Source organism: Misgurnus anguillicaudatus, unplaced genomic scaffold (assembly GCF_027580225.2).
Source record: "Misgurnus anguillicaudatus unplaced genomic scaffold, ASM2758022v2 HiC_scaffold_31, whole genome shotgun sequence".
NCBI classification, from domain to species: Eukaryota; Metazoa; Chordata; class Actinopteri; order Cypriniformes; family Cobitidae; genus Misgurnus; species Misgurnus anguillicaudatus.
In genome coordinates this window covers 1230861-1255309 of record NW_027395281.1, presented here as the reverse complement: position 1 = coordinate 1255309, position 24449 = coordinate 1230861, and the positions used below count along the sequence as shown (strand labels likewise).

The window sequence follows — 24449 nt, the reverse complement described above, 5'->3', positions numbered from 1 at the left end:
TTCACTTTCAAACCAAAGTTACAACGTTTTCAATGAGTTTTCGCTGGGTAGGTATTGTATCTAAACCTCTCGGTCTGACATATACTCATTTATATAACCGTCAGGACATGCGACTCTACTCACCATAGACAGTAACATTGAATCTGTATGGGATCTTGTGTGTGATACTGATGCTCATTTCATAAAGTCCCGAGTCGGTGGTTCTCGTGTTTGTGATGGTGAGATCTCCAGTTTGATTATTCACCTGCAGTCTGTCTCTGAATTTCCCATCAAGAACATCATCATATATTGAGATCTTAGCTTCTCCAATGATTTGAACTATTCGAGTCTCTTGAGGTCCAAACTTCCACAATATCAACTGAATCTTCTGTATTTCAGTAACATTACTGTATAGAGTCACAGAATCTCCTTCCATCACTGACACTGACTTCACTTCATCACCAAACACACCTGCAGATACAAACACATTCACACAGGATTCAGATTAAAAATCTCAAAAATCTGTTCCTAAATAGTAAATATTAAGACCTTTTTAAAGTATCATCCCAGTGACAACCTTTTATCTGACAATGCCAGCATGGACAATGAAAAGAGATGTTGTGGTTAAATTTGATAAAACAAGTTTTTACACTATTTCTTTACTCTATACTAATTGCCACCATGAAGCATAAAATGTGTATAACTTACCAAGCATACAGCAGAACCACAAACAGAGAAGAAGAAATGTATGAACCATTTTCAACATATCATGGATTTGTTGAAAAGGCACACACAGAGAATCTACAGTCATTGAGATGAACACGACTCTGTGTGCTCTGACTTACCTAAAAAATGTGTTGAGGGTAACTCAAGAAGGGAGGGCTATACAGCATGAACTTATGTGGCATATGCTGGCTCTCCTGATTTTGCCAAGTGATTGATGTCCTCAGGGCAACATTATGTTGACCCTGGGACAACATTTCAATCCACCAATCAGATTTCAGAAATAAGTTTACAGTTTGTTTTAAGTTTAAGCTTACAACCAGGATTAGCTGTTTCTAATTGTTCTTCACTCATCATGTCCCTCTGATTTTAGGGTATAGTTATGGTTAGGGTTGGGGTTTGGGGTGGGTTAAGGTTTTATTTAGAAAAATGTTGTCCTTGGGTCAACACAATATGTTGCCCTGAGGACATCAACCACTTGGCAGAATCAGTTCGAGACTTATGGTTAGAGAGTTTAAGATCACGATCACGGCTGGCAGGTTGCGACTGTGGTGCCATTGAGTGAGGCACATTTCCCCCATTTGCTTCCTGGGTAATGCAGTGATAGCTGTATCTTGGTGCCCTTCAGAAGGAGGCTAAAAAGGTTTCCTGTCTGGTCCACAGTACTATTACAGGTAAGAGTATTTTTTTAAACAATGCTCAATATCCAATTTGTTGCATTACTGCCACCTTCTGTTCTAACTTTGCCATAAACTTATGAGTATAGGCATGTTATCAAATATGCAGATGACTTTGACACGGTGTAGCAAATTCCACCTTCAATTAAATGTGGAAAAAAATTAAGGCTATGATAATTGATTTTGGCAGATCAAAATTTAGTCACGGGTTGACAAATATAGATTGAGTGGATATTGAAATGATTTATAATCACAAATGGGATAGTTATTTAAGGTAAGTTTTGAAGCAAATGTATCAGTTATGTTTTTCTTAAGAATATGAAAACTTTTAGCATACAGGAATTTATCATTTGAAAGAATTTGGATCATCCTATATATAACAGTCCTTCCAGAAAAATGCAGATTCTGGAGAAATCCTTCATCTTGATGCACGTTTTCTTTAAAAATGCGATGAAATACGCGGGATATTTATACAATTTTACGCATAAAACTGCGGGAACTTGCAAAAACTGCAGTTTGATGGAAAAGAGAAAAAAATTATTCCCCCAAAACACTGTTCTCACTAGGCTACCTTAATGAGTAATTTCTTATTATTTTCTATGATAAGCAAGCATACATAACAGAAAGTGCTGGGAAGATTTAAGTTCTCATATTGTGTTTTATTTCAGACAAAACACTGATAAGACAATTATATAGCTTTACGAAATGATAATGGTACAACTTCTGTAAAATGAATAAATAATATATATATATATATATATATATATATATATATATATATATATATATATATATATATATATATATATATATATATATATATATATATATATATATATATATATATATATATATATATGAAGAGTTTGGTTCCAAAACGCAATAAATCCATTTTGACAAATTTTGGTAAAAACGTGTTTTCTATACCAAGAAAGTGACAAGATGAAAACAACTATTTTCTGTTACAAACTTTCACACAGCATCTTTAGGTTATAAAAACATAAAAAATTCAAATCCATAAGTTGATTTTCAAAGATTTATTATAAAAACGGATTATTTTTTCCACAAAATGCAATAAATCCATGACAAGTTTTTATTCAAAATGCTATAAATCTATTGAATCAATAGCCTATAAAAATGTGCATTCATCTTTGCCATGTTATATTCATTTAGTTGACTAGTTGTACACACTAATTAAAAATATAAACATTAATGTTATTAATCAAAACACTTACTTTGTCATATTAAGAACCCTGTCATTGCGGTTACTTGACGTCTTCGCTTAACGTCTTTCACAGCGATCAGCTGTAAAATGTTTTTGGTCCTGCTCGATTTTCGTTGACTTTGAGTAAAATTATGGAAAGTTTTTCATAAGATCCTCTGGGGTCAATGTTTTAGCATGAGAAGCTTGATGCTGTTGGGAGAACAAGCACCCGTCTCCCGAGTGCCTTTCAGGGAAATTATTAGATATTGATGCAGTGGCGGCTCCAGAGATTTTCTGATGCAGGTGCTATGGGGATGCTCAACACTTAAGAGAAGGTGCTTTAAATTTTGGGGCATTTCATTAAGGAGGTCGCATCGGACCACCCTTTATACACGCGTACACGCCCGCAATCCCCGCATTAACTAGCCTATACTCGTTCCATGACTATGTAAAAGTATTCAACACAAGGGCAATAGTTACAACATACATAAGCCTGCCAATGTAAACCTCTGAAAATAATATTTCACAGATCTGTCACAGTCTAGCCCTGAATACAACAGAGCAGCAAACGCAGCAACAGACACTGTGCATGCTTCGTCTTAAAATGCTCAGATCACGAAATCACACAGCCAGTTACCAACACTAGTGATGAATCAACAATATTGTTTCTATTGTTGGAGCATCATAGGGTGACCATACGTGCCATTCTTCCCGGACCAGGTCTCACGAGTTTGGCAAAACGCGTCCTGTGCAGGATTTCGGGTGCATCTTCTGGAAGTCGTATTTGTCGACCGCATACGTCATAGAGGATTATTATTATTATTACAGAAAAGCAACCGTTACATTTTAAGGTAAGAATGAAACTACGATTGTATATCTTATGTTTTTAACTGAATGGCGCATGCGGTCAACAAATACGACTTCCGGAAGACGCACCGAAATCCTGGATAGGACGCGTCCGGGAAGAATGACACGTATGTGGAACCTATTGATGTAACAATGCAGAGCCAAGATTTGTTCTTTAAACACCAAATTTATTCAATTTGTAATAGCCAACAGAGGGGAAAATCAAGCACTTATCATAGACGTCTTCACATCAAAACAGCATCATCAATGATGTTGACGCAGTCAAGGGTCCTCGTTCTCTCCGTATTTATAGCCAAAAGTGCCAGATTACTGGTCCTAGTGTGTCCATTGCTGTTCCTCGGGTAGTTTTTGGTGTATCCATTTTGGTGTATTTTACTTGGCTAAATTTCTAAACTCGCTATCAAAAACAAACTGCCGTGCGTTAAGGTCAAAAGTTCACCGGGCGCTGCACCCATTGGCCAAAGAAGATCACATGTTTTGGCGTCATGATATTTTAGCTAAATATATATTTTTTAATTATTATTTAACTTCCTTTTTTAACAACACGAAAACACTATTCAAACATGACATTAAAATATAAATATAAAAATAACAGACATTTCTTGGGGGTGCTGGGCGGGTGCTATTGATATTATAGCCGGAGCTACAGCACCACCTAGCTCCTCCCTGGCGCCGCCACTGTATTGATGGCTTACGTTTCTTTCCCATCACAGAAAACCATCACAGGTTTATCAATGCAATTAAAGTATTATTTTGTTTTGTTTGTTGATCACAAAGTACAAAGTAGATGAGGAAAACTAGGACTCCGTGTACTCAGCGCGCCGCCATGTTTGTTTACATTGCGTGAATGGTGCGCTGTGGGATTTATTGCGTTCTGTAAAAAAGGGGGAGTGGCGTTTATCGCATTTTGGGAAAAAAGGGAGAAAAGATGACAGAATAACACGGCGGATATTGGATTTTGCGTAAAATTAAGAATTTACTTTTAACTACTGACCTGATATAATGCTGATTTTGGCAGTAACTCATTTTTTTTCAAAAATGGCGTTTATTGCGTTTTGGAACCAAACTCTTCATATATATATATATATATATATATATTTTTTTTAAATGTGTGTTTCCTGTTTTATAGAGGTAGCTATACAAAGTATGTCACTTCATAACCTTCCCATGGCAACAGGGATAGCTGCGCTTATGTAAAGAAAATGCAACATTTTCACTTTAAAATGAAAATTCTGTCATCATTTACTCATCCTTATGTTGTTCTAAACCTGTATGAATTTCTTTTTTTCTGATGAACACAAAAGAAGATATTTTGAGAAATGATGGTAAACACACAGCAGACCATAGACTTCCATAGTAGGAATAAAAAATATGATGGAATTTAATGGGTACCATCAACTGTGTGCTTACCCGCCATTTATTAAAATATTTTCTTTTTTAAAATATATTATATTTTCCTACTAAGTCAATAGTCTCTAACTGCTGTGTGTTTATCATTCCTCAACATATATTCTTTTGTGTTCATCAGAAAAAATAAATTCATACAGGTTTACAACAATATGAGGGGAGTAAATAATGACAGAATTTTCATTTTAAAGTGAACTATCCCTTAAGATATATGTGACTTTTTGCTACGAATGTGGGGATTATTAAATCATGCAAGCCTCGCATATTTTGCACGCGGAAATCTGCAATTTATGCACGTATTTGGAAAAAATGTGGCCCCTTATAAATATACGGACTTTGGCTGATTATTGAATCATGCGATCGCGTTTTTATGGAGGGACTGATATAAAGAGTTTCAGCTGTTGCTTTGAGGACGACGTTTTAAAGTCTTTGGTGAAAGTAAAAAACTTTTTAAAGTTTTGTTCCGGTGCAGATCTGGCCGACGACGTGTGGGTGTCATGAGCAATTCGGTCCCCCCGAGCAATTAGGTCTCTCCCTAGGACCCCCGCGTGATTCCATTGGCTGGAAAAATTCCTCATGGGTAGTTTTCTTAGCGCCTTATTACAATTCCTACAAAATCGCGTTATGATTAATGTAGTTAACCTTGTTAAAATTACAATTGATGTCTTTTAAATGATGTTTCATATAGTAGTATATAAATGAGGCTAGAGGTGGGAGATCTATACATTGCTTGTGTCATATTATTTAGATATTATATTCTGTACCATTTCCACTTTTTACTGTCTAACGTTACTTATACAATTACTTACTCATTAATTAGCCTACTTATACAAAACATGATTACTACATAGTTGAGTAGTACAATAGTTACACATTTAAATTATTATAAGCCATGATTACTACACTTTTACTATTACAAAAATATATTCCGTAAGGTATGTAAATTTTTAATTTGTAAAAATAAAGGTATGGTTTTTGTAAAGCAGATGATGACACAAAAGTACTGACGTGTCTGCAACATGAATATTAGTTTATTGGTTAACTTTTATTTTAAAAAATGTTTATGCTTCTATTTTGTACAACGTAATTAGCTTGCTAGACCGCTTACGCAGACGAGATATCGCAATCACACATTTTTGAGCAGGCATTAGTGCTAGGTACCAATTGCCCGGGGGGACCGAATTGCTCATGACATGTGTCCGCGTTTGTTTCAGTTTCTGTTTCATTTTTAGTTTTTTTAGGTCCGGTTTCTGGCATAAGCAACAGATTCGATTCGAAAGTCTCAGTAAATTGTTGTCTGTGTCTCTCAGTGTGTAAATTAAAGTTTAGTTTGTTTTTAACAACATGAAGACAGTGGATTTAATCTGTGTTTTGTCCATGGTCGTGAATGGTAAGATTACATCGATTTTACTTCATTTAAACAGAGTTGGGAAAAGTGAACATAATTTATCACCGTAAAAAGAATTAACCATCTTTTTGGAAAATAGTACCACTGCTCCTGTAATAATCTGTTAACCATTACATCAGTGTTTTGTTTCATACTAAAACAGTTTCAGTCAATAGGTGTGTTCGACATCGGCTGCGGCTGAATGTAACCGATTGGCGAGATTAGCCGCGTGCAGGTGGGGAGGAGCTGAAAACGGAGACGTGAAGTCGGACGCGCTGTGCTTCCCATAGTTTGCGGCATTTACGTCAGGCATGGCTGATCACGTGTCGTTTGCTTGCTTTATCGCAATAAACATGATTTGTAAGATGAAAACTACATAAAAAGTGAATTATACTGTTTTGAATGTCCGTGTATGAGCATGAGTGGAACTGAAGAGGCTTACAGCATCTGTTTTTAAAATAATAAATAAGAATAAAGTTCAAAATAAGCATAAATTATTTAAATACCAATGAAGTGGGTTCTACGTTTTTTATCCATTTTATTTTGATGAAGATGACACAATATAACATCGCGACTACATGAAAAGAGCTTTAACTGTTATAAAAATACAGATTTGTGAGCATTTGTGGAACTGACAGCGTGAAAATACACACGAAATACACGTGATTGTTGTCATGTGGTGAATCCGACCAATCTTGAAACAGCTGTGTCGTCATTACAGCCCGTGCAGCTCCTCTTCGCGAACTGCACTGGCTAACTCAGGCGGCTGATCTCGAATCGCTCTCGCGGTACTTAAAAACCATATGACACAATCACGTGCCTGCAGCGCCAGCTGAAGGCGGACAAAAGTACTAACCGGAATGCACTGCTTCAAGTCAGCCGCCGATCGGTCTGCGCAGCGCTGCATGAAGTCGAACACACCTAAAAGGAGGCTTTTTAAGTACCGGGAGAGCGATTCGAGATCAGCCGCCTGAGTTAGCTTCTTCGACTCGGCGCAGTAACACCCTCCCTCTCCCATTATGAGAGTGAGAAGGGGAGCAGACTTTTCAGGCGAGTCGAAGTACTCCCAAAAGTGCTATTACGCCATAAAATATAGTTCCTCTTTTAAATCCGCTTAGAAAACCACTACGTTTCATTTTGTACCACCAAACTTGCTTGTATAACTACTCGTCTTAAATAGGAAAAACGTTGATATGTTAGGTCACTTCTAACTTTATCTCTAAATGGTACAATTGAATGAATGGGGCTAAGCTAAATGCTATCAAAGTGTCGCAGCGCGCTCCAGCGCTTATGTGCATGCACACAGATGATAGAGGGATGATTCAACAGTTCTTAGTTAAGGTAATAACATATTTTAATATTGAAAATGAGTAGACTATTCCTTTAAGAGACTCTTGTAAAACATTTGAAACACACACCCTGAAAAATGTATATGTTTTCAAGGTTTAATCTCTTACTCTTTTTGTTTGTGAATGCAGGTGTGTTTGGTGATACAGTGTCAGTGATGGAGGGAGATTCTGTTACTCTACACACTGGTCTGAATGCAATACAGTTGGATGTTGTAATCGAGTGGATGTTTGGAAATGATCAGGTTCTCATAGCTGTTATCAACATAGCAGCTAATACAATCTCATTGGATGGAGCTGATGTGAGATTCAGAGACAGATTGAAGCTTAACAATCAGACCGGAGATCTCACCATCACTGACATCAGATCTGAACACACTGGAGTTTATAAACTAGAGATCACTGGAGAGAAGACCACAACAAAAACATTCATTGTCAGTGAGTATCTCAAACATTTTAACATTTCCACATGGACCTTATTGTCATACCCTTGACAATTTGTTTACATTTTTGTGATCAATTCAGTTAAAAAGTTGAAAATAATGAACACCCATGGTGTAAAAGCACTTGAATTTTTCCACTTAGCACCCAGAGTTGAAAAATGATCAACATTGGGTAAAATGCTGAGCTCGTCAAAGTCACTTTTCACTCGGCCGTCCAAACACAGTGGAGGGGCGGGACAAATATCACAACAACCAATCGGCACATCGTTCAACAACTCATAAACAAAGCAAAAGTATATTAGCAACCAAAGCGCTTAACTAAAAAAGCTGGCAAGCGCTTTAAAGCTGCTTTAAAGGGACACTTTTTTTAAAAATATGCACATTTGATTCTTACCGTTTTGAAATCCATTAGGCTGATCTCCGGGTCTGGCAGTACCACTTTTAGCATAGCTTAGCATAATCCATTGAATCTGATTAGACGATTAGCATCACACTCAAAAATAACCAGAGAGTTTACATATTTTTCCTATTTAAATCTTGACTCTTCTGTAGTTACATCGCATACTAAGGCCGCCAGAAAATTAAAAGTAGCGATTTTCTAGGCAGATATATACTTTCATTCTGGCGTAATCATCAAGGACTTTGCTGCCGTAACATGGCTGCAGGAGGCGCAATGATATTGCCCAGCAGCAGAAAATAGTCCCCTTAGTAACTTTCAATAGCAGGGGACTATTTTCGGGTACTGCGTCATATCATTGCGCCTCCTGCAGCCATGTTACGGCAGCAAAGTCCTTGATTATTACGCCAGAATTAAAGTATATACCTGCCTAGAAAATCGCAACTTTTAATTTTCCGTTGGTCTTAGCACACGATGTTCATTCCTGAACTGCTTTCGGGTTCACTCACAAACTATGACCTCCTCCGCATGACATGAGCTTTGCCTTTATACTTGCGTGGTTAATTTCTAACACACGCCTCCAGTTACTCATTGAGGTAAATCACAAAGTAAAGGTAAAGGTAAAGACACAAAAATGCATATTAAAATCACACAAAACTTTTCCGTTTCGGCATAAATATCATGAGGAGGAACATTTGCAGAAGACTTGTTATATACACAAAGTGTGCACATGTCTTCATACCTGGTCATGCAGGATTCACCCAAAAAATTACAATTCTGGTATCAGAATAGTTTTTTTTATATATAAAAAAAGCCTGAATTTTTCATGTTTGCCCAATTTGTTTGAATTTATATGAAGGTAATTGTGCAAAAATGTACTATTATCATAAAATAAACAATAATGAAACTTTAACCCTGCCCCTAACCCCACAGGGCAACGGCAAATCATACAAAAATGAACAAATTGACTATATTGTAAAATACGTATGAATTGCTGTCAGCCAGCGTTGGTGAAATGCAATGAGAAATTTTCTTGTCTTCCATACAATAATAACCGACTAACCGACTTAATTTATCTTCGTAATCATTCACAAAGAAAAAATTGAAAAAAATCTATTTGCTTTTGCAGGTGTGTTTGGCGATACAGGAGGAGTGAAACAAATATCAGTAATTGAAGGAGATTCTGTTACTCTACACACTGGTCTTATTGAAATTCAGAGAGATGAGAAGATACTGTGGCTTTATGAACGTGAAAATACAATCTTAGCTCAAATTAACAGAGCAGCCCATATCTTTTTTATAAATGATGTTGGGAAAAAAAGAATCGTACCCAAACTACATGTGGATCATCAGAAAGGAGGTCTCACCATCAGAAACATCGGAGCAGCACAGTCTGGACTTTATCAAGTACACATCATCGGCAGCATGCATACTATACATAAGAGATTCAATATTACTGTCTGTGGTGAGTACAGCTTATGGCTTTCAGTGTAATATAAACAGATTCAGTTACATGTGTATGTATCTTTGAATTAAAGCATTTTTAAGTACATGCAATATAATAATAAAAGTGAAAGTGACTTGCTTGTCAAGTATGCAGTGCATACTCAAAATGTGACCTGCATTTAACCAATCCCAGTGAGAAGTGAACACACACACACCCGGAGCAGTGGGCACTATCCATTCAATGCATTAAGGATCAAATGGAGTTAATGTGCATTTCTCAATGGCACAACAGATGCAGCCTTCCAGCCGTGAGATTGGGTTACAAGCCCTTTTCTCTTAACAGTGGGTTTTACTGCCCCACATTAAATGCAAAGCTCATTTAATTTGTGTTTCTGACTACAAGCAAAAAAAAAATGCTTATGTCAGCTTTCCATTATTTTGCTTTCTGTGGTGTTTCTCACTTCTGAGTGGGGTTGCAAAGCTCAGGAATTTAAAATGAAATTATTTGTAAATGTCAGTTAATTTTTGTAAGCTGTATCACATACAAACGTTAGCTTCCATGGGACATAACTAGTCTTCCTCCGTGTACCACCAGTGTTGGGGAAAGTTACTTTTAAAAATAATGCATTGCAATATTAAAGGGGCGGTGAATTTGTCGATTTTATTGTTTTATACTGTTGTCTGCTTATGATTTTCACATGGTTTTTACATTCAAAAACATCAAAAGCAATAAGTAATAGGCTATTTTGTAACATGGATTAGTGGCTCTCTGGAGAAATGGTTCGTTTGAAGGGGTGGGCCGCACTGAAGACCTGTACGTAAACGCCCACTGCTATGATCCCCATCATTACATGTTGGGAAATGTTTTAAAAACATTAATGTGTAAAAATAGCAGCCAAACACAAATATGTTTGAGCCACAAAAGATTCTGGGTGCTAAAGATGATACACACAAATGACAATACGTATAGTAAAGTAGAAACAAAACTTTAAACTCAACGTGACTAAATTACCGTATACAACACAGTAAGCGCGCATCAGAATCTAAACTGCGGCAGATGAATCCTTACCAATAACTTTGTATATTTATATTGTGCTTGTGAGGTTGCTCTGACACGTAACGTTACATACCACATAAAATAAGCTTTGTTGAGTGTTTGACCTTTCAAACACAACTCGCCTAAATTACCGTATACAACACAGTAAGCGCGCATCAGAATCTAAATTGCGACTGTTAAGTCCTTCCTTATCACTAACTTTGTATATTTCTACCGTTAAATTACAGTCATGTTGTTAAGTGTATCTTTATTAATCGTTTAATGTTTTTAGTACATTAAAACAGTCAAACATACGTGTTTAGACACGGATGTTACAACAGATATATCAAGCGATCTCTTCTAACAAAGCAATAGTGAAACGCAGTAACTTAAATAAAGCTAAATGTTTAACTTACTGTGTATACGTTACTGCTGTGTCATTTTTGTCAGATCCAATATTAGTGGTGCTTTTAATCACAGTCTCTCTGCAAATCCAGCATCAACTTCTTTACAAATTAATCCGCAGTACACAAAGTAAACAAACACTCCCAACGCCAGCTGGAACTTCTTCAAAAGCAAACTTTATTCACGCATTCCTAATGTTATGTTCTGAGCCTCCGTTATCCAGCGTCTGTGTTCTTCCCATAGATGGTTCTTCCACAACCGAAAATGCGTTTCCATGGTTACTCTATCATAACAGATCACCGTGTCAAAATAAAAGTCTCTCAGAAAAAAATGTATTTAAAAAAGTAATTTTGGTTACATTTGGCAATCTTTAAAGACATGTTTACTGATTGTTGAGACACGCGTGTGTCACGCGAAGCTGTGGGTGGGGCTACAAAAGTGGTCATTGTATTTGGCTTTGGGGAGGTGCTTCAATTCTACTTTGACGTCATATTTTTTCGAATTCCTCACTCGGTCGTTATACTGGCTTGGTGCCAAAACAGTTATATTTCAGTAGCACGGACGTTTTCAGTTCTGAAACTTGCAGGATGTTCATTTAAGTATGATGACCTCTTATATAACAAATTATCAAGTTAAAATTGAGTATTTGATTCACTGCTCCTTTAAGTTATTCCCCAAAAAAGTAACTATTTGCATTACTTAGTTACTTTTAAAGGGGTCATAGCGTGAAAATGTTAGCATTGCCACTTTGTAGGTTTGAGCAAAAATGTGTCGTTTTGGGTGTGTCTTTTAAAATGCAAATGATCTGATGAAGTGCAAACACTGATCACAATGATGGTGGTTTGATGCAATTCCAACTCAATTGTGCTGTGAATTATTTTTTCTCTCTTTCTTTCTCTCTGCACTAAATGGCAGTGCTGTGGTTGGATAGTGTACATTAAGGGGCCGGTATTATTCTAATAAGATATCCTTATGACATCATAAGGAAAGCCAAATTTCAATGACCTATTTTTGCTCACACCTACAAAGTGGCAATGCTAACATTTTCACGACATGTCCCCTTTAATGGAAAGTAATACTTACGTTACTTTTAAGTTATTTTTGCTTTACCTTTTCTTACTTAGCTAAGTTTTTTTTTTATGACTTACCGTGGGTTTACACCAGCCTTGTTTCTGCGGAGCCAAATTTGCGTCTACTCGGTTCATTCACGTGTGAAAGACGTGCATGAAATTTTAGTAATCGCAACATTCACGCAAAAATTCGCATCATGGGAGGGTCTTCTGCGACTCCACTCGCTTTCTGTAATCACGTCAGAACTAGAGCAAGCTCCGGATTGGTTAACACGGCACATTTTTCTGCCAAAGTTCAAATTTTTCAACTCATGTTAACTAGACACGGGAATGAGGCGGAATCGTGTCTATTGGCGGCGCGAGACCTTCAGATGCACGTCAACGCATCTTTACATTGACTTAACATTGAAATCACTCGTGCCTGACACCTATACTGCGGCTGGTCTGAACGCAGCATTAGAAGTTCTGCATTCAGAAATTGCATTTTTCCATTGCACAAATGTCAAGCTCTGGCTTGCCATCTTTGTTTCTGACTCGAACTGTTCCTGCAAGCATGTAATTCTATGTGACTATGTTCATTTTAATTCAGTACATTATTTTTTTTATAAAACAAATTAATTGAACTGAAACGTAACTTGCATTACTTTAAAAAAAAAGTAACTTAAATATGAATGTGTACATTTATAAAGTAATGCATTACTTTACTCAGTACTTCAGAAAATTATTATTATTACAATGCACATTACTTGTGCGTTACCCCAACACTGTGTACCACAATTCCCATATATTCCTGTGTAATTTCCATGGATAGTTTTATCAACCCTACTTCTGAGATAATTCCCATGCACAACTTTTTGCCTCAACTAAAACACATTACGTGTGTTTTCCATGATGGTGGTGTAATGAGTTATGTATTTTATGTTGATGTAGATGGAGTTAAGATGATCTCAATAATGAAAGGAGATTCTGTTACTCTACACACTGATCTTACTGACGTACAGAGAGATCATGTGATGTGGTGGATCTCTGATACAGTCATAGCTGAAATAGATGGAAATGCCCAGATCATTTCTACATACGATGGTGCTGATGGGAGATTCGGAGACAGACTGAAGCTGAACAATCAGACTGGAGATCTCACCATCACTGACATCAGATCAACAGAGGTGGGACTTTATAATCTTGAGATCAGCGGCATCGGACACACCTTACACAAGATGTTTTTTCTTACTGTTTGTGGTAAGTAACCCATGTCTTTCACAGTATTTGCAGAAATTTACAGGAGTACTTCATTTGTGTTTACTTTGTGTTATTGATCTAAGTTACTTTCTGTTTGTCTGTGGCATGTGTTTGATGCTGTAACAGATGTGGTGAAGACTGTGGAAGTGACTGTGGGAAACGTTATTACTCTTAATGCTGGTGTTGGGTCAAAGACTTATAATCAACTATTGTGGCAATATAAAGACACTTTTATAGCTCAACTAAACAAAACAGGCAAGATCAAATTGACACATGATGTGAGATTCAGAGACAGACTGGAGATAAACATTCAGACTGGAGATCTCACCATCACAAACATCAGACCTGAACACACTGGACTTTATAAAGTAAAGATCAGCAGCAGCAGACTTACTTTACTGAAGAAATTTGATGTTATTGTCAATGGTGAGAAACTTAATATTTAACTCTTACAGTCTTTAATAAATCAGATTAATTTATGTTAAGTTAATGACTGTCTCTATTCTTACAGCACAAGATTCCTTCAGTTTACCTCTAACAGTAATAATATGTACTGTTTTCGTACCGTTATTACTGGTGATATTGATTGTGATCATGGTTTGCTGCCAGATGACCCTGCTAAAGAGTAAGTGGAGTTTACCGTGAAGGACTCAGGGTTTTAGAAAACACAGATGTGAACAAATCTGATATATAAATCACGAGACTGTGACTTTGGTTGATGTACTTAATTACTGTTTGATTTGACTCAGGTCTCAGTAAAAACGAATCTAAGAGGAACTTAAACTTGTATAAGTAATCATAATTCATATATAAATTTGTGAAAGCCCTTGTTGTTTCTGTTCTCATTTCGGTTCTGTTTTTTTTCTGTTTCTGTTCAGTTAAAAAAGAGAAAACAACCATATAGAAAGCATTTTCCCAACATGCCATGATTAAATTGAACGGTATGCTCACACTCACACACACACACACACACACACACACACACACACACACACACACACACACACACACACACACACACACACACACACACACACACACACACACACACACACACACACACACACGACATGTAACTAAATTATATGAAATAAATACATATACATATACAATGTAAGCATAAATAACAGTTAGATCCTTGCCATCAATATATCTAATTGTTTCTGTTTAGGTTGTTAGCTTAGCTAGGTGTACATTAGTATATAGAGTTAGTAGACTAAGTAAGAGACAAAAACAGACTAAACAAACATTGATTACAAGACATGGAACAAAAACTTTTGTTCAAACTTTTCTTAATATACTTTAAATGGTTATTATATTATAAATTATATTATAAATATTACATTTTAACAAAGATACTGCAGCAGTACACAAATCTGCAGTCTTATTTTCAGAATGTTTTAAAGGGCACCTATTATGCAAAATCCACTTTGGTGTTTGGAAATAAATGTGTGTTGGCAGTGTGTAAACACAATAACCCTACAATAAAAAAAAATCAATGACTACTCCTTTTTCAGCCCAGTCACACGAAATTACGTACTTATAGTCACATAATTTTTTGATAGTTTTTCGTGATACTGTCACGAATTTCCACATTTTTTCGTAATCGTATCACAAATTTCTGTTTATGTGTCATTGTCACGTATTGGTTACTCAACTGCTTTTTCCTATTTTCTTACCATTTTCGCTTCGGTTTAGGGTGAGATTCAGGGGCGGAGCGAGGGGGTGGCTTTTGGGGCTCGAGCCCCGAATGTTTTGTCAAAAGCCCCGAATCTTTTCAGATCTGTAAAATGAATTCATCCAGGACGCTAGGTGGCGGCACTCAGCTTTAACTCTCCGGTCCCCCACTCAACTGAAAATGAATAAGAGATGCGTGTTGAAGGCAAAATAACATTCTGAATCTCCCCACAGTAAACGCATTTTCAAAGTGTCTTTATTATTACAGTGCCTTCGTTATTACTGTAAGTGTATATTTATAGTTATGTGATGTAAATACTGTTAAATAGCGTCAACTGATATATTATCTGCATGGCTAACGTCTAACTTACTGTGGTGCTCTGGTCTAGTCTGCCTCATTGGTCATTGGTAACGTTGTATTTAAAGTACATTTAATAACAGTGAATTAAAACTTTGAAAAAACTTGCTCATTGTTGCATATATACTTTTTTATAGATGGATATACGATTTATATTTTTAAAGACGTCAGAAGTAAGAAGGTGAGAAAGTATATAGTTAGTTAGGTATGTTTTGTCCATATGCATTTGAAATTCGCAATGATTTTACCTCAGAAATACATTGATAGACAGTTATAAAATGTGAATCCCCAATCTCTTACATTAAAATATCCTTATGTGTGATAACTGTCAGTGCAAATAGGAAGAGAGGAGGATGGAGAGAGATCACAGACAGACAGATAGACAGAAAGAGAGAAAGAGAGAGAAACGCTTCCATAAGCAGGTGAGAAATTGTTCTGTCAATGAAGTCAAAAATTGTTATTCTTATGTAGCTTTATAGTTACTGGATTAGCCTTCAGCAAACATGTTTGCCTATTTTTGGATAAGAGAAGTTAAAGTATCATTGTCAAAATTTGTTATGTTGCAGTTTCAAAATGACAATACCAGTGTTGAGTGAGTTACTCAAAAAAGTAATTAATTACTAGTTACTAATTACATCTTTAATCATGTAATTAAATTACTTTACAAATTACTCCAAAAAGTATTTACTTATTACTAATTACTTTCTAAATCCTATTTAGTACATGATACAAGGATAGGCTTGAAATGGCTCGAAGAAACAATATAAGTACATCAATTATTCTGGTCCCACTTTAGTGTTCATTTCTCTCTATTAATTAACTATTAACTACTTTTGCCTCAATATAACAAACTACTGCTTATTAATACTAAAGTAGTTGTTTATTTTAAGTATTTGTAGAAATGGGGAGGGTTAAGGGTGTAGAATAAGGTTTTGCAGAATCAGGCATTAATATGTGCTATTTAAGTAGGCCTACTAAAAAACAGTCAACATCTCAGTAATATTAATGCTAATAATCAACCAGTTAATAGTGAGAATTGTAAACTAAAACCATGTTAAATCCACTATTTATTATAGTATACATAATTGTTCTACAGTCCATAGACAGTATTTATTTACATCAGAAGTAACTGTAATTCGATTACAAGAAAAATAAGAGTAATCCCTTACATTACTTTTTCAAGTAATTAAATTACAGTAACAAATTACTTAGTAACTAGTTACACCCAACACTGGACAATACAGAGAACACTTAGATTAAAAAATAGTTTATAAAGCTGCCGTAAATTGAGAAAAAATATCAACAGGGGACCAAGCTTTGAAACCCCTAGATTTGGGCTAAGCCCCCAATGTCTACAATGTCTGGCTCCGCCCCTGGTGAGATTTACATAAAATGACATCCTTACCCAAACCCAACTCTAACCCTAACGCCAGGCGACAATGGTTTAAAAAACAATGACAAATAAGCCTACACTTTTGACTTCAAGGAAAACCACAATTTTTTAATATTTTACTATGTTCTTACCTCAACTTAGACAAATTAATACATAACTATCTATTTTCTTTTTTGTAATTCGTGTAATTCAACATAACTATCTATTTTCAATGCATGAAAGAAGAAGCACTTAGTTTGCAGCATTTGACCTCAGCGCGCAGTAACATCTTCACAGGAGTGATGATGTTACTGCGCCAGAGGTTGAAGTGCTGCAAACTAAGTGCTCTTCCGCCATACAATATAGTTCTCATTTTTATTCACTTAAAAATCACGTTTTATTTTGTGCCACCTTACTTACTCGTGTAACTACTCATGTAACAGTCTTTGAATGGGGAAAACATGGAAGTGTTTGGTGGCTTCTAAATTCTTCCCTTTTTAGATCCTAAGGAATAAATGGGACTAGGCTAAATGCTAACACATTCATGACATGCTGTGCAAAGATGCAGTGGCGGTCCTGGCTAGATTTACGCCCTGGGCGAACCATCCCTTGGCCGCCCCCAGAAAAAAAAGAATAACCCCCAAACCCCGCCACCAACATGTATTATTTTGTTACATATAATCTTAAATACAAAAAGGTAGCAAGAACAGAAAAAAACATGTAATACAGTATAAACACCCACTCATGCACACACACGCACGCACGCACGCACGCACGCACACACACACACACACACACACACACACACACACACACACACACACACACACACACACACACACACACACACACAGTTGCTGCTGTGGAAGTATCTGACTCCTCATTTTGGCCAGTGGGTGCTCTAGCTCTAAAATATTTTGGACGTGTCCCTGAATTTACAATTAAGATACAATTATGTAAGTAAGATACACTTGTTTCACACATGCATCAGTTACTCAATTAAAATGACCTTAACACACATTTTATTAGTATTTGTTAACATCCTATAAACTAAGCATACACTACAAATTATTTAAAAAGCTATATCACTGTAGCTTACAAAATGCCATGTCGATGTATATTAGAAGTTATTTAAGTTGACACATATAGCGTAAAGCAATAAAAAATTACACAGTCAGGAGGTCTGTGTGAATTTGCACTTTTTGTGTTGCACACACAAACTAGACTGTGTTGCCTATAGAGTGAATTTAGTTGCATGACATGATGCCTCAATTCTAATAGTTGCTAGTTTAGCAAAACTAAAACCAAATACAGTCGTATTCTGTGGCTAATAGCAAGAGTGCGAGGCAAATATAAATAGCCTATTTCCTACTGTCACTCACAGAAATCGGCATACCTTTATCTTTTGCCCGTTTCTCCTCATCTTCTTTTCCTGAACCGGGCAATTGAGATGGCTACTTTTGTCTTTTAATTTGATCCATGATGATGAAGATGAAGACTCGACATCATTAACTTTGCATTACATTTTGCCAACAACAACGTCCGTTTTACCCGTCAATCAACCGGAGTCACGTGACGTGAGTCACGTAGATGACTCTACAGAATTTTTTTCACATAACCCAATTAATTACATGTTCGTAGGTATATGGGTCTATCTTCATTTTAGGAATGAAAAATACAATTTATTTGGAAGCAGACGCAGCAGTTTGTGTGTTGTGTGTCCTCTGGCCTGGGATCAGTCAATCCCTCACTCGCCCCCTTTAGGCGAGCGAGGGACTTGCAGTCGCAAGTTGATTCCCCGCCCCCCTCACCCGTGCCTTTTCTGACACGCACACAACTGTGTTTCTCAGCACTAACTTGACATAGAAATGAGCGGTTATGATTTTTTTTTTTTTTTAGGGCGCTCGTGCGCCCTCACATAGATTGCGCCCTGGGCGTTCGCCCACATTGCCCATAGCAAAAACCGGCCCTGCAAAGATGAAGTGCACATATTGAAAAAAGATAGGCAGTTTATTTCATTCGTCTAAGTTGAGGTAAGAATATAGTAAAATATTGAAAAACTGTGGTGTTTTCCTTTAAAGGCCCTTTCACACGTGACGCGGCAAGTGGTGGAATCAGCACACAGTTGCTGCTTTCTCTTTAGCTTTGTGCAGTTGAAGCCTTGTTTACACTTTTGCAATTCGCATGGCTCTAACTCTACGGCCTGAACCTGCTGAACCTCCAGACTCCTCGGTAAACCTACAAGACTTTTATGCTTGACGTGCTCTCCGTTGTATAATTCTGTAAATGACAGAGGGCGACTTAAGAATTTGTTCTCAAAACCATCAAAAAGCAGCGATGAGAGAATATTCTTCAGTTCATAATGTTTATTTGACCGAGTATTAATAATATTTGACATAGTATTAACACTTAATGACATTTACATCACAGTTTAATGTAATGTTAACCCACAAAGCTAGGTAGTTTCTTAAGTTTGATAATTATTGTTTATGATTTAGAACAAGTTGTGTTGTATTGGTTTATGTGTCAAGCTGTTATAACAAAGATATCTCAAACAATATCATCTTTGCATTAAAAATTACATAATTGAGTAAATGACACTTAATGGCAGTTGTCATAAATGTGCAAAAAATCTTCTTCATGTTCATGACACGTCATGTTATGATTATGAAGCTGTCATGTCAGTCTTATGCACACCCCTTCAAGTAAAGTGTTATCAAGTTTTTTTTATTTTTTTTTATTTACTACAGGGCAGGGGAAAGCAAGAGGTACGTAAAATAAAATGAAAGTTTCTAAGCAGTTGCACACATCTAAATGCTTTTTGGCATTCAGAAATAGACCCAGTTAGATTTCAGCCTACTAGGGATACTTGCACTGAATCACCAATTTCACATGTATTTTGTGTATTTTTTAAATACAAAATACTGTATTTGTATTTAAATACATTTTTCCTAACAGTATTATGTATTTGTATTTAAATAAATTTTTCGACACAGTATTTTGTATTTGTATTTGAAATACATTTCCATGTATTTATGCCCATCTCTGCATGTTTCAACAAATGGGGGGGTTTCCCGGACAGGGATTAGACTAGTCCTAGACTTAAACACTTTTAAGAGCTCTCCAAACTGAAAACAACTTGCACTTAAATATCTTAAAATACATCAGTGCCCTTTGTTTTACCTCAAAATGCACACAGGTAATGTTTTTAGTTGGGCATGTTTGTTAAAACTAGTTATATTTCCTAATTAAACTAAGGCCTAGTCCTGGATTAAGCTAATCCTGGTCCAGGAAACCGCCCCATCGTGTTTTATCTGACAGCTTAGATAAGATTTGAAACCGAATTAAAATATGTGATCGTGTATGTGAAAAATCCAGTCACATGATGAGTTTAGGAGCATCAAAGTTTGATTTCACATTTTAATCTTTAACATGATCTTACTTGGTCAATATTAAAAAAATCAAGATTAGATTTTCACAAAATGATTATGTACATTATGTAGGATGTTTATGTAGAAAACACTAAATCACAATGTTGTAAATATGAATAGTTTAGGAAACTTCTTTCTTTGTTCTCTTTGACTGTATTCTTCCGCAGGCCTTGTGTAATCAAATCACTTAAATTAATTTTAATTTGCTGTTGTTGATTAGGATTAGCAATTTATTCCTTGGGTCATACAGTACATCAAATATGACACAATAGTGTTGAAAATGACTTTAATAAGCTACATGGCATGAAGAAGCTGCTGCATGTGTTTTTAAGTGAACTTCAACTGTTTAACACCAGATGGCGGTACATTAAACTGTGTATTTGTGTATAAAGCCTAATTTAGAAAGTTTGATCTGTCCAGAGTTGGGAGTCGATTAATAAGGGGCACTGGGGCGCCGCCCCCTTAAAGTTGACCTGAGAAAAAAACTTTTTTAATATTTTACCAAAAAATTAAATACATAGTGCATATTAATACAAAAAAATATCATTTAGTTGTACTATTTCACCGTTAGGCATGGACTCATTTATTAAAAATATTAAAAATAAAAAATGAGTTCGTTGTGAGTGTCATGTTTGTGTGTCTGGGGCGCACCCCTAATAAGTGTCTATGTAGGTCAGTAAATGGGGTAAAAACATGTGACTTGAAGCTGAGCTCTAATTGGCTGCTTTCGGAACCGCCTTGTCCTGCGCCCCAAACCCTCCAACTTATGTTGTAAGTAAATCAACAGTGCTGGGCAAGCTACTTGGAAAATGTAGTGAGCTAAGCTACCAGTTACTTCACATTAAATGAAGCTTCACTACACTGAAGCTACCCCCCTGAGAAATGTAGCAAGCTAAGCTACATCAATAGTAGCTTGCTACATCCAAGCTACTTTTAACCAGTTTTATTATGTAATTATTTATTCAGTTTCCATTTAGCATTTTGGTAATTATAGGCTATACAAGCATAATGTAGGCCTACGTACTTCACATTATGGGGCGGTTTGCTGGACAGGTCTTATCCTACTCCCAGAATAAAATGCATGTTTGAGCTGCTTTAATTTAAGAAACCCCTGGCCCTGACATATCTTAACACAGGGGTCTCCAACGTGGTGCCCGCGGGCAGTAGGTAGCCTTCACAGAGTCTGTGAGGTGCCTGCCAAAGCACATTCTATTAATAGTTTCAATTGTAATATTTATTACATGTTTTTATATTAGCTTGGCTTGATGACATAACCCAATCAGAGGTAGAGCAGGGGTCTTCACAGAATGCAAGTGGTAATGTTTTGTATGTATGAAGGAAGGAAGGCTACACAACTCGAACATACGGGACAAACAAAGTCCTGTGTCGATTCAAAATGACGCGCTTATTCTCAAATTCAGGACGACTTCAAAAATGTTTGGAAAATTGTAGCTTGTGTGGAAGCTACCTCACTACTTGGTCAAAAAAAGAGCTAAGCTACTGAAAAGCTATTTGATTTAGAAAGCAGCTAAGCTACCGCCAAGCTACTGAAAAATTTAGTTAAACTACTAGCTTCCCTACTTGTAGTGAAGCTACTGCCCGGCACTGCAAATCAATAGTGTTTTTTTTTACATTTTTGACCTCATGTGATTGGTTCGTGCTCAGAGTCTCATAACCGCTTTGCAGATTGTCGTTTAACTGATAGTTACAGTACTGATCAGTGGAAGCAGGTGAATTATCTTGAGATGAAGGAAAGTATGATTTTATCCTTACAAAATCACCCTTTACAAGGCATTTAGTTGAAGAATAAATAAAGGATTAATGGTGTTTTCACATCTGTAATTTGGTTCATTTGGTCCGGACCAAAAGCAAAAAAGTGATACATTGCAACTTTTTTAGCAGTTTTGGTTCCTTTTCACACCACACTGATTGCTCTGATCCACACCAGTTGAAACAAACCAAAATTCAGTCATGTGATAAGATCCACATCACTCATTGGCCATATGTATTTAAATGCATTTCCTAAACTGCTTCTCGATTGGTCAGAATCAACATGCGCGAAATTCCAACGAAACCCCGGAAGTAAACAAAAAAAGGAAAACACAGCAAACACCATAGACAGCCGGCTGCACACTGTAATTATGTCTCCGTGGTTGTTATACATAGTTTGTATACAGCACTCTAGAAAAACCGTTCATTTTCAGAATGAATCGCGGATGCGGCTTGAAAACAACTTTTAATGCACTACAAACGCGAAGACACCAAATTTCTGAGGCTCCGCCCGCACCTCCTCGCAACTCCAGGTATGTCCGCAATTTGTCATTGTGCTAATATGGCTAATAGAAACTGTCAACAAACACTTCTTCATCCGATAATGTACTGCGCAGCACACTACGGCCGCTGGTTTAGTCCAAAATGCGCAGTACTTTTGCAGTTAGGTCGGTTAGATCTTGGATCGTGCTCTCACCACAAACAAACCGCTCTAGAGTTTGTTTGCTGCATTCTCACCTGCCTAAACGAACCGCACCAACTTAGCAATCGAACTCTGGTACGATTCAGCCGAACTAGGCAGGTGTGAAAGCACCCTAAGAGGCTTGGACCAGATCGACCAACAGAGTCAAATAATTGCAGTTTGTGTGCTCCACCACTTCTTATGGCAAACGGAGTTGGTTAGCTTGATGCTGTAAGTCATGACTTTTATTGTTTTCCCTGATTGATGTTTTAAAGTCTGAATGCGTCATATTTGCACAAAATTTTGTGGCGCGTTTGAGCTGCCGTTATAATAAGAGCGAGAGCTTAGATAGAGCTTAGGCTTGGTTGACTTTGTTGTTTATGGAGTTTAAGCACCCACAAGAAAACCACTGTGTTTAAGGGAACTTCAAGAACTGAGCAGAACGAGCTGTTGGACTGTATGTCGTCTGTTGTGAGGGAAAACAAACATGTGCTTGTGCTATTGAAGCAAAAAAACAAACGTTTTGTCCTGTGATTATAGGCAACTTTAGTGTGTGTGCGTGTGAATGATTACCTTGATTCGTTCATAACTAAAAATAAACCCACATTATACTCAAATTTACAGATTCATAGTACATTTATTTCATGCTTTAACAGTTGACTTCAACAGTAACATTTTCAGCATTTTAGCTAAGACATCGTCACTTGATAAATGGCTATATACAGTCCTGCATTACTACAGTAAAAGTTTGATTTTTAGTTTAAACTGGTGCTAAAAAACATTTTAGCACCAGCCACCCCTGGTTGTAATACAATCTTCATTTTCCTCAGGTTGAGGGGAGGTCAGATATCTTCATCAGTTTGTGTCAGTAGTCTCTTTCTTTGATCACAGCCAATCATCATCTCATGATTACTGCATACATCACAGCATCCCTCACTGGAGCTCTCTGAACACATATTGATCAATGAGATTCAGTGTGTTTGTATGGTTGCATGAAATCTAGCTAATGACATTGTGTTCAATTGTTAATAATCTCATGTCAGTTTATATTTATGTTACTTTAATTTGTATGAATAAAGAAGTTGAACATACAGGTAACAATTATAATGAATGCTGGATATGTAACACTTTACAGAGTCATCCTCAGCTTTAAAGTAAATTAATAACAAAGACATTTGGATGTATTATTTGAATAGAAGATCTCAATGATCTCACCGTTTCATGTTCTTGTGTTTTATTGAATGCTAGATATGTGTAAGTGGCCTCATCTTGAACTGTTTTAATTATAAGACACATGAAAGTACATTATTGAGTTATATCACACATAAAGGCACTGTATTACAGTTACTGTATATTAGCAGTAGTTTTCACTTGCCCTGTTCTGTGTTTTTTCGTTTCCTGCAGATGTAGAAGATCAGAACTGAAGCCACAATCATCAGACATCCAACAGTACAACAGATTAGAACAGGGATGTGGCTGGAGGATATGGAGGACCCTAAGACCAAACAAATATAGTGTGTGTATGTATATAAG

General features: G+C 36.6%; 2 protein-coding genes across 6 annotated transcripts in view; one reads left to right on the top strand and one right to left on the bottom strand.

Moving 5' to 3' along the window:
• Window positions 1–24449, bottom strand: part of LOC141362960 (uncharacterized) — a 29179-nt gene that overhangs the window by 3548 nt on the left and 1182 nt on the right. Inside the window, exons 3-6 of the mRNA XM_073865282.1 lie at window positions 24288–24411; window positions 13379–13533; window positions 688–819; window positions 124–450 (exon numbers count right to left, since the gene is read on the bottom strand). Of these exons, the coding sequence (XP_073721383.1) occupies window positions 124–450; window positions 688–819; window positions 13379–13533; window positions 24288–24411 (738 nt within the window). The remainder of the gene's footprint in view (window positions 1–123; window positions 451–687; window positions 820–13378; window positions 13534–24287; window positions 24412–24449) is intronic.
• Window positions 5923–24436, top strand: LOC129452880 (uncharacterized). Of its 5 annotated transcripts, XR_012368512.1 has the most exons (10): window positions 5939–6247; window positions 7723–8028; window positions 9560–9895; window positions 13318–13626; window positions 13753–14052; window positions 14138–14251; window positions 14505–14567; window positions 15325–15711; window positions 15799–15842; window positions 15994–16246. XR_012368512.1 is itself a non-coding variant. In XM_055216954.2 (8 exons), the coding sequence occupies exons 1-7, from the start codon at window positions 6202–6204 to the stop codon at window positions 14528–14530; spliced, it is 1437 nt and encodes a 478-aa protein (XP_055072929.2). In that variant the 5' UTR covers window positions 5939–6201; the 3' UTR covers window positions 14531–14567; window positions 24321–24436. The 5 variants fall into 5 exon arrangements, 3 of the variants coding, with proteins under 3 accessions (XP_073721482.1, XP_055072929.2, XP_073721481.1); XR_012368511.1 differs by having other exon boundaries at window positions 15799–16246; XM_055216954.2 differs by lacking the exons at window positions 15325–15711; window positions 15799–15842; window positions 15994–16246 and adding an exon at window positions 24321–24436.

Excerpts from the sequence above, each read along its gene's own strand:
- LOC129452880 (XM_055216954.2), top strand. The coding sequence starts at position 6,202 with ATGAAGACAGTGGATTTAATCTGTGTTTTGTCCATGGTCGTGAATG. Across the intron at positions 9,896-13,317 it reads ATTCAATATTACTGTCTGTG|ATGGAGTTAAGATGATCTCA; the intron begins GTGAGTACAGCT and ends ATGTTGATGTAG. Across the intron at positions 14,252-14,504 it reads CCAGATGACCCTGCTAAAGA|TTAAAAAAGAGAAAACAACC; the intron begins GTAAGTGGAGTT and ends GTTTCTGTTCAG.